This window comes from Sitodiplosis mosellana, unplaced genomic scaffold (genome assembly GCF_009176505.1).
Source record: "Sitodiplosis mosellana isolate CC-2019 unplaced genomic scaffold, AAFC_SMos_1.0 Smas_scaffold_21, whole genome shotgun sequence".
NCBI lineage: Eukaryota > Metazoa > Arthropoda > Insecta > Diptera > Cecidomyiidae > Sitodiplosis > Sitodiplosis mosellana.
This window is the reverse complement of record NW_022595263.1, coordinates 1,291,989-1,306,922: the sequence shown is the minus strand read 5'-3', so window position 1 is coordinate 1,306,922 and position 14,934 is coordinate 1,291,989. Positions and strand designations below refer to the sequence as shown.

At 36.5% G+C, this 14,934-nt stretch overlaps 3 protein-coding genes across 9 annotated transcripts in view; 1 reads left to right on the top strand and 2 right to left on the bottom strand.

Annotated features, from left to right (window-relative positions):
- Positions 1-7,744, bottom strand: part of LOC129568684 (kinesin-like protein KIF21A) — a 30,198-nt gene extending 22,454 nt beyond the window's left edge. For 2 of the 7 annotated variants that reach the window (XR_008687976.1, XM_055446894.1), the window contains exons 1-2: positions 5,888-7,631; positions 1,724-1,828 (exon numbers count right to left, since the gene is read on the bottom strand). Coding sequence is in view for 6 of the 7 variants with exons in the window: in XM_055446894.1 (XP_055302869.1) it covers positions 1,724-1,767 (44 nt within the window). In the remaining variant the exon portion in view is untranslated. Of the gene's footprint in view, positions 1-1,723; positions 1,829-5,887 lie in introns of all 7 variants that reach the window. The other 5 variants (XM_055446896.1, XM_055446898.1, XM_055446895.1 and 2 more) reach the window with 5 other exon arrangements.
- Positions 7,745-8,329: 585 nt separating this feature from the next.
- Positions 8,330-10,457, top strand: LOC129568683 (uncharacterized protein C19orf47). Its single transcript, XM_055446891.1, has 6 exons — positions 8,330-8,639; positions 8,724-8,895; positions 8,962-9,074; positions 9,158-9,310; positions 9,383-9,606; positions 9,729-10,457. The coding sequence occupies exons 1-6, from the start codon at positions 8,624-8,626 to the stop codon at positions 10,296-10,298; spliced, it is 1,248 nt and encodes a 415-aa protein (XP_055302866.1). The 5' UTR covers positions 8,330-8,623; the 3' UTR covers positions 10,299-10,457.
- Positions 10,458-12,148: 1,691 nt separating this feature from the next.
- On the bottom strand, positions 12,149-14,927 carry LOC129568699 (uncharacterized). Its single transcript, XM_055446935.1, has 4 exons — positions 14,784-14,927; positions 13,440-14,652; positions 12,526-13,348; positions 12,149-12,449 (listed from the first exon to the last, which is right to left on the bottom strand). The coding sequence occupies exons 2-4, from the start codon at positions 14,634-14,636 to the stop codon at positions 12,283-12,285; spliced, it is 2,187 nt and encodes a 728-aa protein (XP_055302910.1). The 5' UTR covers positions 14,637-14,652; positions 14,784-14,927; the 3' UTR covers positions 12,149-12,282.
- Positions 14,928-14,934: the final 7 nt, after the last annotated feature.

Below are 14,934 nucleotides of genomic sequence, written 5' to 3'. Positions count from 1 at the left end.
TTTTATATAGAACTTTTTTTTCTTATCATTTTTCACGCTTTTCGCGAAACTGATAAGAGATAAGAGATAACTGCCCTGATAGAGGACCTCGAGTACTACAACTTTGACACCAAGTTGATATCTCCTATCAGTTCCGCGGAAACCGTGAAAAACCGCGACAAAAATGGGAAAATTTGCGATATTATCGGCTGTTAATAACATATTATTAACAGCGATGTTAATAAATATCATCAGAAATGTTAATAATTATTAAAATGGATGTTTATAAAATATTATCATGTAAATCATAATAATATAGTATGATCATACTATCGGTATTAACATCGCATGTTAATAATATATTAGTATGATAATACCGGTATTAACTGGTATTAACTAGTAAGTAATAGCGATATTAACAGGCGATGTTAATAACGTATCAGTTGTTAATACCGCCTAGTTAATAATATAATATTAATAATAATTAATAATATATTATTAACTGTGCAGCTATAGAAACACGATAAAATTCTTGATAAACATTTTATTTCAATGTTGAAGAGACACCTTGTCAAAAACAATCGTAACCTAATAGTCACTGAACAATGCGATAGATATAAATAACTAGAGACTAGTGAGTAGTTTTTTTGCTGCTGTTTAACAAACAATACAAAAATGTCTCTGCTGCTGATATTATTTTTTTGTTTGAATTTTTTAATCGTCAAACCTGTTCACTTTCTGCAGTCGGCAGCTCGCGACCAATATGCGTACAGAAAAAATATATATTTTGCAATATTTTGGGTTCAAAGAAACACGAATTCTGTTATTAATCAACTGAAAAAAAGTTGTAAAGACGGACTAATCCGCTTGGGTGATTAAAATTTCAATCTTTGAAATAGCATGTTGCAATTTACTTTTGAAATGTACCTCACATTAGTTCAAATGAAAGCCGTCATGTAATCATACGAACAGCGCTCAAATCGTTTTGTAGAATTTTCATACAAAATGACAGTGAGGCACTTTTGCAACATGCTATTTAAAAAAATATATTTTTCACAGATATCGTCATTGAAATCGAAATTGGTCGAAAATGTCAATGAAAGTCATCGTTCCGAAACGAAATTGTACGTGATAATGATTAGCTTCTTAGCCACAATTTGGTCGTTGCTACAGTTAGCCATCATCACACATGGTAATTTTACTTCGTCGTCGAAAGAAAGAAGAGGTCGGTAAAATTGGTTTTCGATCATTAGGTGTCCCAATAAAGCATGAAAAATGTTTCGATTACTTTGTTTGGTGTTGTTTGTCATCTGTGTGACAAGCGCGAATGGATTCCGAATGGCGGAAGGATTTTTTTCGTAATTTCATTTGACGTGCAATTAAATAAGGCGAGGGAATGACTGGCGTAGCTAGTATGAGGTCATCAAATGAATTTCGCCATTGAAATGCTATATAGAAGCACACACCAAGTTGGTGATCACCTAAATTTACTTGACGTGAAAAGAAACACTTGAGAGTCAAATATAATATTGAGAAAAAGAACGTTTACCCACGTAAACGTCTGAGAAGTAAGTTTTTGGTGCAACGCACGCAGTTCAACTAAATTTCAAAAACAATTTTGAACAGCACACACTTTGGCAAAATGGTTGAGGGAGAAAAAAAACTAATTTGAATAATTTATGTGATGTTCGATTAGTGTTGATGCTGTATTTGCACGTAGCAAGTATGTATGTCTAATGCTTACCTGACGGCTACCCGTACACAGCAGTCCATATCGTCCTCTGCCATGGTTGCTGTCCCAATTTGGTGATGTTTGTTTCGCTTTTTTCTTGTTAAAACTATCGACGGATTGCAAAATATAAACAGAAATACATGTAAACATCCAAAATCAAATCAGTTATTCCTTTGGCGTCAAAGAGCGAAATACAAATCAATATTGAAAAATAATACACTCATAAATAATATCGCATATCGGCGATTGTATGCTTCAGTGCTGCCCAATGACACCATAAGCTTGTTTTTTTTTGTTGGCTACCCATTATTAACATGTACATTCAATCCCATTTCGATAGCCAATACAATTATTTGACCGATTTGAATAAAAAAAAAAACAACTGCGAAAGACCACACCTTATGCGTGCTACAGGCAAACTTCGGTGGTGTTTGTTCTACATGAATATTGATTTGCTCTCAACTTGTCGTTCAAAAACTCGTATGTGTATGCAAATGTTCAATCAGCATGTTGCTCACACGATCGTTTAAAAAATAGCATCAATTCTAAGTTGTCAACTCGAAAATTATCTGATGTAGACACCTTTGTGTGAGAAACATAAAAAAAGCCGTTGGATAGATGCGAGTTTCAAGGCAAACCCATGCGTGATTTGAAGTGTGTTTGCGTCAATTTTCGTGAAAATTTTGTACAAAAATGCCCTTGCTTTCATCGAGTGAATGTCATCGAATTGTAGTTTTAAGCGTGGGTAATGGTTTCAAATTTCTTATTTCGGAAGCCAAGATGTAGTCAAGCGTAATATTTTCCGTCATTTCATTTCTCGCACTTTCGAGCGGATGTTTTTGAATTCAAGGAAATGTTAAATACGACACTGAAATTATGAGTTTAACTAAATTGTTTATGGCAATTTCTCGGGAGAGTGAATCGTCATGAAGTACTATATATGTATTTATGTATATGTGTATATGTACTAGTTCAGGTAGACTGAAAGGTAAACCAGACACGGGAAAGATGAAAAAAATTGTAAAATCATTCAAAATCGTCATAAAATATACAAACGAAGTTTAAAAAACAACAACAACACGAAAACAGTAATTTTCGTTTGGGTTGTCTTGTTTTTAGTTTCCGTTCTGGGCTGTGGTATGTAAATTTCCTCATCCCTTTCATACATCGCTTGTAAAATATGTTGGGATCAACGGTCACAAACGAGAGAATATGCGATTGAAATGAACGTTCGAATGCAGAAAATACGGTACGATGTTTGAATGCAAAGTAGATGAACCACAGCAAAATGCACAAACACAACGGAGAAAAGAAGACGGAGCGTAGGTTGTTGTACAAAAATAGGAAAAACTTTCCGTTTTGAATGTTGATACTTGTGAAATGAACACAACAATAAGAGTGAGTGACAACAGAAAATGGCTTATATCTCGAAGCAGTTGACAGACCGATGAGCTGTGATTGAAAATATGAATGGAAAAAAAGGTAAACATGAGTTTAGTTTGGAAAGAAACTAAGTTTGGATCTTTTTTAGATTCATGTTTTCTTCAAAAGTCCAAATTGACTCTATTTGAAACACGTACATATGTTTTGAGCTGCTCGTTAACAGCATTCAGTATGCATGTGACGCTGCTACGTCTACGATGGTTTTGTTCCTTAATACAAAGAACAAACCAAAACAATCTATGTTTGAAACTTGTTCATGATGTTTTCTTTTTTCAGTTACATCTAAAGCAGTGAACACAACTACTTAATCAAAACACCATTAAATCAACGGACGAATTGATTACATTACACTTTATTCGTTTTTCTCGCTGTTCATTTTAATGACTTTTATCATGCGGCTTTCTTTTCACTTCTTCTTGCCGATCTTGCATGAGATTCTAATTCTTTGATGTTTCAACCTCGAATGATGCGCACGATGCATTGAGGCAAGAGTCGTGTAATCTAAGCTAGTTCCTAGTATAAAATTAGCATCAAGTTAAGCGGAACCCAAAGCGGTGAGAAGCAATAAACTCAAAGAAACAATATTATTTATGGAGTTGCTACAATGAATTCAAAATACAATTTATTTCATTGAGAGAGAAAAAAGATCCGCTGTAGGTGAGAAAAAACGGCGTCACCTATTCAAATGACTTCGACTCTTTTGCAAAATCTTCAACACGCACACAAAAACACACATGAAGACTTGAGTACGAAACGAATATTCCATTTATTAAATGGGCGATAGAAATGTGTGTGCGTGTGTGAGTTTATGCGTTTAAACAGTATTAACAGGCGTAGGAAGCTCTTTATAGCTGAGTCGACTAAATGCATGACCAGAGGTCTCATTCAAAACAGATCACGATCGAGCAAAGAAATTTGAGATGAATCCAAACAATTCACAAAGATTAATGCAAGATTTCCAAACAAAGTCTTACATATATATGTATACTGTCGTCTGCGAAACTGATCTATGTTTGGCAATCAACATCTTCGGCTAAGAAAAAAAAAATGGCACATTTCAACATCAGTCGGAACGTCAAGCATCTACCGTAAATTTGTCTTCCGAACGAATTAATCAAAGTGCGGCTTTTGCTATATTACATGAAACACCAAAGAAAAAGAAACGTTCTATATGTTTGAGGCAATAATCAGTTTAATTATGTCGAAAAATTGAGCCGAGAGCCCACATTTCAGCGAAAACATGCGACATCAAAAGGGCAACAAAGAAGGAAAAAAAACAGCATCGAAATTATTATACGGCAAACGAAAACAATGCATGAGCTCTTGCAATGCAGGCGATTTCATGATGATGGTAACATTTGTCTAGTCGTTGTGCTGATTTTTTTTATTGGCGACCGCCTTTTGTTACTTCATTCTCATGAAAGTGAAAACTTCGCTTATTTTCTTTTTTAGGGAATCGAATCATGTGCGCATAATACCGCATTAATGCAATGTGTTCCGACTTTCTGTCGTTCGATGTTCGCACGACGTTAATTTGTAAGCAACAACAACGACAATGAGAGTGACGGTAGTTGCAATCAAAGCCAAGATGCAAACACATTTGTAGCCTCGACTCACAATTGCGACATGCACTCTGCTATACAAATCGACTCACAGTATTTTCTTTTTTCGATGGCCTTTTTGTTCCTTAGCCAAAGCGGAAAAAATGAAAACAATTTCAATTGCAGCGACCACACACTTCATTCAGCAGCTACATAAAAATTCTAATTTTATTGCTATACACTGATTCGTAAATATTTTTCGGACAGCAAAAATGCATAAAAAATGCAAAATTCCAATAAATCGCAATGATTGGTCTGTGGTTTTTTCTATGTTATAATTTGGAAAGTTGTAGGTGAGTCGTTTTAAGGAGATTTTTCATCCGTTAATGGCTAATTTAATTACAGCGTCTTATGATTTTGTTTCAATCAGGCGGATGTGATTGTCACATGTTATGCGCGTAATACGAAGTGATTAAAAGCAGTCGACGAAATAAGTAAATAACATTTAACTTTATGATGGATCGATTTAGATAGATATTAAACGTTTATATGTGCTCATGCACGGCCACACACACGGCGCATAATCTGTAATTATAACAGCTAAAACACTTGTAACGTTAATACGACATTCAAGACATAAATCCGTTTCAAAGCATGATGATGCAAGTGCTATTGTGAAACGTGTGCAAACTAAACAACCATTCCAATCGATCCAAAGATTATGCAAAGTGATAAAAAGGCTTTTCTCATAAAAAAAATTGCTATGAACGATGCAGGTCTCGACGTTAAATCATGAAATGTAATTAAAAAGTCTGAATTAAATCGAAATGATTGCCCATGGAAATTATTGCGAATAATGATAATTCGGCGTGGGTTGAGCGGCATAAAGTTGAATGAAATATCAAAATTGCAGTAAATGGCAAATATTTTTCTTGAATGGAAACGTATGTAGTTTTAAATGTGTGTGTGTGTGTGTGTGTCTGTTTTTCGTCGATGAATCGCATTAGCCATGGTCTCATTGGACTGCATTCGCCCGCGAATGCCGTTATACATTTACAGAAATATTTCACAAGCAATTACATTGTGATCTTTGTTTAACAAAAAAAAATGGTTTCTAGTTTTTTTCGCACACAATCATGAGTGTATTGGTGAAACGCAAAAATAGAAATTAGTGTGCTTGAAAAAAACCTACCTGTTTTTCTGTTGTGCTCTAGCTAACGCAGAGTCGTTGCTTCCAAGTTGTTTCGCCAAAGAAATTGGACGAAACGTTGCTCTTTATGACTATCTCGTTAAATTCGTAGCGGCATTCACCAATTATGATGTGTGCTTTGGTACAGAACTCGGAAACTTCTCTAAATTTAGCCGTCGATCAATTGGGTTTTGTGTAAAATATCGCAAGTCGCCTGTTGAAATCCGATGGTTACTGCCATATCTATGTGCTGTCACCAACGATACAACTGTTTCTTAGTCGAATTTCTTTCTTTAGTATTTTTTCTTTGAATAACACACAATTTTTGCGATGTAATTATGAAATGAAATTCGAAGCCAGAACTTAGGGACAACAATGATTGACAAGTGCAACTTAAAAATGAATAACGCGCACAAATTTCAAAACTAAATCGGTAGACCAATTGAAACGATAATTAAAAAGCGAAACAAAAGTTGCAGTCAATCAATTAATCAATTACATGTTTTTTTACTGTGTTATTGTCCGTTGAAATTCTCGGTCACTGCAAAATATGTTTGCTTGGAAAAGGAAAGTGCATACAACTGTTATAGGCGATTTGTGATTTCTTTGTACTGTTTAGGAAGCTTCGACTGGAACATTTCCACATATACACACACGTACGCGTTTCTCTTTCACTTGATTCTATTCCAGTTGAAAAAAAAACACTCACAACAACACTGAATTATTGTTGATTATTGCCACTAAGACTTTTCTTTCATTCGTGCAAATAACCAATGTTACAACATCACATTTCTAAGCAATGTTTTAATCCAAGTAATTATTCTCGTGCGTACTTTTCGTATTGCAAACTATGAATAATGGGTTTTTAGTTTTCTATGTACTTTGTTCCCTGTGTATGGAAAGAAAATGGAACGGATGAATGAGTTCATTTTCGTTTTAGTGTCGCATTGGACTTGAATCTGATGGATTCGGTTTCTGTACTTGACGGTGATTGAACTAAAATATCATTTGGCTGAAGAGTCAGCCTGGTAGAAGCAGTACACATTGATTGCTTCAATTTCTTTTCTAAAAATGCGTTGACCTCAGTTGATACACTCCGATGAGATAAAACACATAGTAGCTCAATTGCTTATCGATTTTTCGTTTCTCTGAATTGAATCGTGGGGTTGCTATTCACTCACACAATCTCTTTTATTCTCTAACATATTTAACGTCATGTATTTTTTGGATTTGATTGTTTATTCAGACGAATGTTTGTCACACTGCTTTTTGTTCTCTCGGTCCCTTAAACTCTTGGAATCAAATCGTTTTTTTGTTTTTCAACAATCGAACCACTCCGTTTTTTGTTGTATGTTAGTTTTACCAAACGCGTTCTTTTAATAATGGACGAAACAAACAAACCCGTAAATAATAAGCCCGAAAATACGGTGGTTTTTATTGCAACACGATAAATATTTGCTTGCAGCGCAAAAATCAAGCACAAAATGCCATTTATATAGAAAATGTATACGCAGCAAAAAAGGAAATAAATGAACGAAAATGAAAAAAATAGATTTGAAAAACTAAAATGAAACTCAAGGTGTACACAATGAATATGGTTTTAACATCGTGCGTACTCGATTCGGATTACTACACGTTTACTCGTTTCGATTTTCTCTGAATGAGTGACTGACACCGCGAAGAGAGAATCATCTACTGAGCATATCTAACCAATTCATTTCGTTCGCTTGGCTTGCCTCACAGCGTATTCATCGACTTGGCCTTTCTGTTTACAAGCAATACATGAAAACTACGATGAATTCAATTTTCGGTCGGTCGGTGCTTGTGCAAATGAACCGATCCAATCTACTGCTACAAGTGTAAATGAATAACCCATACTAGCGAACGACTAACAAACCAAACGAAATGTTGTTTGTGTGAATATATGTGACGAGTAAATATTGCCACTTTACATGTATTTGTGTTGCGAGAGTGGCATTTAACCTAATTGAATGTGTGCATCGAATGCATGGCATTTCGATTGTGCGAATGTTTGTGTATACAAATATATATGTGTGAGTGTGTGCAAGGAAGTAAGTTACAAACAGCTGACTGATTACGTACTGCAATAATTTTCTTTAAAAAAATGATTTTATCAAATTCAACTCTAATTTAATACGCCTATCAATTCATTTTGATATAAATCTGAATCAAAAGAAACGATAAGCAGAAATGCCCTATGAAAATAAGTTTTGCAACGGTTATTTTACCAAGCAAATATTATTTAACATTCGATTAATTACAGTGGAATGAAATGTACAAAAAATTATCGTGAAATTGTTATCTGAAACGATAACAACAAATTCAATATAATTCAATGTACTTACACATTAAAACCGTCCCTTCACACGTCGAATGTGAACGAGCATTATGCTTGAACCGCATCACACTGAACCGATTCACTTTGAGAACTGTCAAAACAACCGTTCTGCCGTACAAGCGGCCGACATTAGCGTTTTTGACAATTGAACTTTTTTTAACATCAACTTATTATTAGATTCGTAGGCTGCAAAGTAGGAAGAGAAACTTCATTTAGAAATAATCACTAAAAAAATACCAAATTGATTGATACATTATTTTTTAAGAAAAGTTCATGCTCTAAAATTCATTGAAAGCAATTCGTGTTCTGTGTTCAGCGTTATCTGTATTGCGAAATATTTGTTTGGTGTGGGCAAATTGCCACGGAAAAAACACATAAAAATGGTTGCTAGCGCGAGTAAGTGGATATTTTTGTATGATTCAAAACGGTTTGGTGTTTTTTAAGTAAATTTTCATGCTTTTTCAATGTTATCTCCTGTAGATTTATGGGTGAAATTTTTTCAAGCAGCTGGCGTTCCCAGCCAGGCCGCCGCCACATATGCTCACATCTTTTACGAGAATCGAATGGATTTGGATATGTTAACGGATTTGAACAAAGAATATTTACGAGAAATGGGAATCACACCGATGGGCGACATCATATCAATTTTGAGGTAAATTTCAATTGTAAACAACACATCGAAAAAAGCATGCAGTCATAGTTCCACTTTACCCTTTAGACACGCAAAGAAAGTAAATGAGCAAAATACACGCGACAAAATACTCTCAGCAGAGAAAGCATCAGTAACAACAGCTTCAGTCAGTCCGTTGTTGGCTACAACATCCAAAAAGAGTGAGTAAACTCCAAATTATCTCAAATCTTACTAATATTTTCGACGAATATGGATATTGCAACTAATAGTTTGGAATTTTTAGTTATTAAAAAGGACGAAATCGTGAAGTCGGTGGAGGAACCAGCGAGAAAACCAGCAAGACGTGTTCTACCTGAACATGAAGGACGTTACAAAATTACGTTACCCTCTGGCTCAACAGAACGTAGTAAACAGATTTTGGAGAAACAAGCACTATGTAAGCAAATCATATTTATTTCTTTCCACTCCGAATGTACAAATATATTACAAATTTTAAATTCTTCAAAAGTGTATTCTGACAAAGAGGAAAAGAAATTGGGAATCTTCGATCGATTGGAACAAACAAAGAAAAAATCAGCTCAACCACAGGTCAAAGTGACAGGACTGAATAGTGTGCCGTCAACATCTGCCTCTTCAATCTTCTCACGGCTTGGCGGAAAAAGTGACGATTTGGATCTTGACGATGAAAAGGCTGTTGCATTTGCTGGAATTCTAAAGAGCGCTCCAAAAAAAGTAGGTTCTTCTCTTGGACATTGAACACGATCACCTCTTGAATGGATTTGAATTGTCAAATATAAAAGAACTTAATTTCATTGAGAAATTGTTAAAGAATCTAAACTTTTTCCATCAAACAGATTGTGAGCATTAAAAAGGCATCAAAACCACAACAAAAGGCGATTTTAGTGAAACGCATCCCAGCCAAAGCGGCCACCATGGTTGCCGATGAATATGAGCGCATGGAAACAGGGGAAAAATCCGTAAAATTCTCAAACACCGATGAAATTCTTGAAATTGAATCACGAAAAAAAGTCGCAGCTCACTCGAATAAAATCCGTCTCGTGAAAGCTGACAATATTCGAGCGCGTCTTGGCCTAACTGTAAAGAATGATAAATTATTACAAAGCGCTCTCTTGCATCGTACAAAGAAAATCGTTAAGCTGAAACAACCAGTTAAGCGCGCAAACGGGCAACCGTTAAATGTATCAACCATGAAATCAGACGAGGATAAGAAATCTGTCAAGAGCCGAATTGGTTTGTCAATGTCGCTGAAAAAAGGACCCGACGTCAGTAAATTGGCTAATCGGGTTGGTCGTGTATCGCTCGGTTCACGTTTGGGAACAAAAATGAAAAATGGAAATCAAAACAAAATCAAATCACAGTCCGCATCTAGTGTCTTCGATAGACTCGGATTCAATAAAAAGTAAAGATTGAAATTGCTTTTTGAATTTGTATACTATTAGGGATTCGAATGTTTCATTTCATTTTCAGTTTTCGTTGAATTAGTCCAAAGTTGGAATCAAACGTACAATTGTTCACCACACTAACATCAAATTGATCAAATAAATTTGACAAACAAAATAAAACATGGGTTTTATTCAATAAAATTGGAACATTTGGTTTCTTAAATACCTTCGAATTTTCTGCGAGCTGCTAGTACATCAGACAATTTCATGCCATTGGCAAAAAGGCATTTGGTGAAGAGTGTTTTGAAATAATTTGTATAGTAGGTGAGAGCAAAATAATATCATTTATGGAGAGAATATGTTATTCGAATCATTCACCAACCGAATAAATTTGCAATATTTCCAATAGCTATAGCAATTCCCAAGAAAAGATTCAACCTGGTCGAGTCCACCAAAGACAATGCAGCACATTTCCCGTATACCACACTTTGATTGGAATGCTGATGATTAAAACCAACATAAACGAGTCATGACCCTAATTTCTGACATCCGAAAAAGATTCAAATCATTTTCACTCAATGCACATGGCACAAATTATCACTAAATGGCTGACGAATTGTCCTTTGTCCCTTTGGAAACGTTTACCAAAGGTTTTTTTTTGGAGCGTTTGCTATCTGACTAATATCATCACACAGTCCAACAAAATTCGGGTCATGTAAAAAGGACACAAAATGGCATATCAGACCTGAAAGTATTCCTACATACTAGCAAAACCCCGCCGGCGTTTTGGATTATTAGCTCGTATAAGAAAGTAATGGCCATAGGCAATTGTCGTTGCTCAGTCGATTTTTCTCAATATGGAACATGCAGATTTTAGGCCATATCTTGTGAAATATTCGAAATATTATGTTGCTGTTAATGGCAAAGTTGTAGAAAAGAGTCCAATAAACAAATTTTATGAACATACTATACCCTAAAAAAAACTTTTAGTTAATGTTTTGGAGCAAAATGTCGAAAAAAACGAAAAAAATCAATTTTCCGACCATAGCTCAAAGAGTATGCAATTTTTTTGGTTAATCCACCAAACGCTCAAAAATTGTTCCAAAACCCGAAATTTTTTGACAAACGAGTGAATTTTTTCATTAACCCATTTTGGCCCCGCGTTGCGAAAACGCAACGGTTCAGATTTCACCCACCTGGGGCCTATCACTTACGGAATATCGAAGTGGTGTCTAGATAGAAAATGTAGTTTATTGGAATATCTAATCAACCTGTTTTAGGATTTTTCCGGTTTCGGAAAACGAAACAATTTTCCGAGAGTCGGAAAATCCGGAAAAATCGACATTTCTGACTTGATTTTGAAATTGTCATAATTTTTTTTTTTTTTTTAATTCGATTTCCAATTTTTTTTCTTGGAGAAAAGAAGACAAGCTATCGATCTATAAACATTTGTGAAAAATTTGAATTCGTCATAGGCCCTAAAAATGACTGTTTTTCGGCCCGTTGCGAAAACGCAACGCTGGGCCAAAAAGTGTTATATGTATGAAAAAGAAAATTCACTGAAAGTAGCAGTTTTTGGGCATTCTTAGCGTCATATACTGTATTATGAATATCAAAATGAATGCAAGATACTCAGTTCTGATACAATAAATTATTCTATTGTTTTTAAGTTGGCATCTAACAATTGTTAACGCAAATACATCCATTGCCAAGCGTATGTAAACGGTTGAATTTGGGCCCACATTTGGGTGTAGTTTCAGTCATTTTTAACGTCACAATGGAAGTAGAAAAAGAACAGTAAAAACAAATCAATTAGAATGATATAAAAACGATTATGAATCAATATTCAATATGCTAATGAATAGTGATACTCACCTACGAGGTATTTTATATGATCCGACTAAGCCCCGTACTTCGGACAAGGCCACAATACTCAAAGCCCAGCAAAGTAACAAAACGTTACAATTATTATTGTTTGAAAACTTAATCCTACATCAACTAAAAACTATTCTTCATCGGACACGTCGTCGAGAACGTAAACGTAATCATCGTCGCTGTCGCTATCGTTGTCATCTTGGTCGCCTTCGGCATTGTTCTGCGCGGCTGCAGCTGCTGCATGATGTTGTCTCGACAGTTGCGGATGCACATCCAAGCCCTTTATCATACAAAGACCTGAAACAACCGAAATCACAAACAACAATTGTTAGCCAGAATATTTCACTTTTTTTTTTCAATGTATGATACATACCTTTGTACAATATGCACTTGGCAGCGACTTCATCCCGATGCCAAACAGTGTTCTGTTGATGTGGATGACGTGAATCGTTCCATGTGTTATCAGTGTTTAGCTGCCAGTTTTTGAACCATACATTGTGTTTCGGCACTAAACCATGTGAATACACTGGATGTACATTCAATCGTTCATATTCCGCAACAACATGTCGTCGCTCTCGTTGATACGACCGGTTGCTTTTCTTGCTGATGATCACACTGCTCAGGTGTTTGTCAGTCGTGATGTTTGCTGCATGTGGAATGCACTGACGGCAGACTTTGTAGCGGTCCTTTTTTGTACGTCGATCAAATGGCCGAAAGCACTTTGCACACGTCTGCGATGTTTTGTACTCGTCAACCATCACCACCACACAATTGTGCAGTTTCTTGAAGCTGTTCAGTAGTTTCCGTACACCAGGGCACCGCAACCGTTTCTTAATACCAATTGGCGAATTTGGAGCCATTTGAGCTGCACCAAGGAAAATGAGCGATGGTAATTTTCTGGTCAAAAAAGCAGCGATGGTATCACTTGCACGGGTCTCCTCGATATGTTTATCGAGATTGAGGCGAATGTATTTGCGTGCTGTGTAAACCTCCATTCCAGGCTGCAACATTTTCACACGATGTTCGATGTAACTCATCCAATTTGAGGCTCCCTTGGGCGATGGATAGAATGGATATTGATTTCGGTCATGTTGCTCCAATTCGGTGAACAATCGTAGCCATTTTTCCGATTTGCGCTTTCGTTTGCCATATTTCGCTCGAAAATGGTATTTCGGACCGTCGATCGTGATGTTTTCCTGTGTGAAATAAATAAGAACAAAGAATCATGATTATATGCATATAAAAGAAATGACTGACAAAACAAACAAACAAATCATTGTTACTCACTTCCACACCGGATGCGATATGTTTTCGCACCGTGGCATTCCAGGTTCGCACACCAGGATCCATGCCAAGCACGAAGCGGAAAACACCATTTTCGTACATGTCGTTGATTTGCTCGTGCGAATATTCGTGTGAGGGGCATTCTGGCTTCAGGAAACACAACGAAACAGCCACACTATCCGTCACGATTGTGTAGTCAAATGTCTTGCGATTGCCGACTTTCTGAATCTTGTCCATGTTGAATATTGTGTCCCAGGACACAAATGGATTGCTGTCGTAGACCTTTTTCGAAATGTTAACCGGCTGGCCAAACAATCCTTTTGCCAACTTGATGGCACCCAATTTGCACGCCATTTGATAGAACAGATGAATATCGATCCGGATGTGCTTCATCTTGAAGTCATGAATCGGAATTACACGAAAGTTTTTTATTTTCGGTGGGCGTGCAATGGATGGCATGGCGTTGTGTAATCGATCCCGATAATATCGGCGCCAGAGATCATTCAAGAGCTCGTATCTTTCATGGTGGTTGAACACTAGCCGTTGAATGGTGATGAATATCGGTATTGTCTGGAACCAACTACCACGGACGAGATCACATAACTTCGTACCGACTGGTATTCCGATCATACGCGCTTGCTCGAGCAGCCGCACCACATTCGCACTTGGTACTATATTGTTGAACATAACTGATTTGGTGGCATTTTTCACATCGATGTCGCTGATGTTATGGCCAAGCAAATTGAGCTCATACCGTTGCAGCACGAAAAACGTTTTGATACGGGTGTAGCACCACGTTTTGATGTTGTTCTTGACATTGGTGGTGTATTGATCAATGAGCTGATTGAATGCGTTTCCCATGCCTTCACGTTGTGGCCATCGGAAGTTTGGCACTGCTGCTTCGATTATTTGGCGGAAGGCCAACGGCAATTTGTGTCGGTTCTCGTTCAAAATGTTATTGAAGCAATCCTTGATCAATTCGTATCCATTGCCTCTGAAGAAGTCATGGTTATCTTCATCGAATGCTCGGTTGTTCTCGAAGAGAAACAACAATGACGCCAAAACGGTGATGACGGTGGCTGTGTGGCACCAATTGGTGACTTGTGCCACAAAATTCGCGCGATATTGATCCCGGAGAACCGAATTCAGCGATAGTTTGACCGATCTCGGTCGCCCGTTCTGGGCCCGCTTTCTCTTCATGCTCACCAAATTTGATCTAATGAAAATGAAAATGAAAATGGTGAACAAATTGATTAGAATTATTGCACTTTCGATCAAACACTGACTAAATTAACAATTTGTTTTGGAGAAACAATCAATGAACCATCAATACAACAATCAACTTGCCTCAACGAATTCTGACACCAAACTGACCATGCAATGCTGAATTTCGAATATTGTGCTCTTGTCGTTTTGCAAATGTCCTGTTAGTCAAAAATCACAACCGAATTAAATGCAAAACTAATACAACAGCACAATCCAGAAAAATGTGTTGATG

Excerpts from the sequence above, each read along its gene's own strand:
- LOC129568683 (XM_055446891.1), top strand. Across the intron at positions 9,075-9,157 it reads GGCTACAACATCCAAAAAGA|TTATTAAAAAGGACGAAATC; the intron begins GTGAGTAAACTC and ends TGGAATTTTTAG. Across the intron at positions 9,607-9,728 it reads TAAAGAGCGCTCCAAAAAAA|ATTGTGAGCATTAAAAAGGC; the intron begins GTAGGTTCTTCT and ends TCCATCAAACAG.
- LOC129568699 (XM_055446935.1), bottom strand. The coding sequence starts at position 14,636 with ATGAAGAGAAAGCGGGCCCAGAACGGGCGACCGAGATCGGTCAAACTA. Across the intron at positions 13,349-13,439 it reads ATATCGCATCCGGTGTGGAA|GAAAACATCACGATCGACGG; the intron begins GTGAGTAACAAT and ends TATTTCACACAG. Across the intron at positions 12,450-12,525 it reads CAAGTGCATATTGTACAAAG|GTCTTTGTATGATAAAGGGC; the intron begins GTATGTATCATA and ends CGGTTGTTTCAG.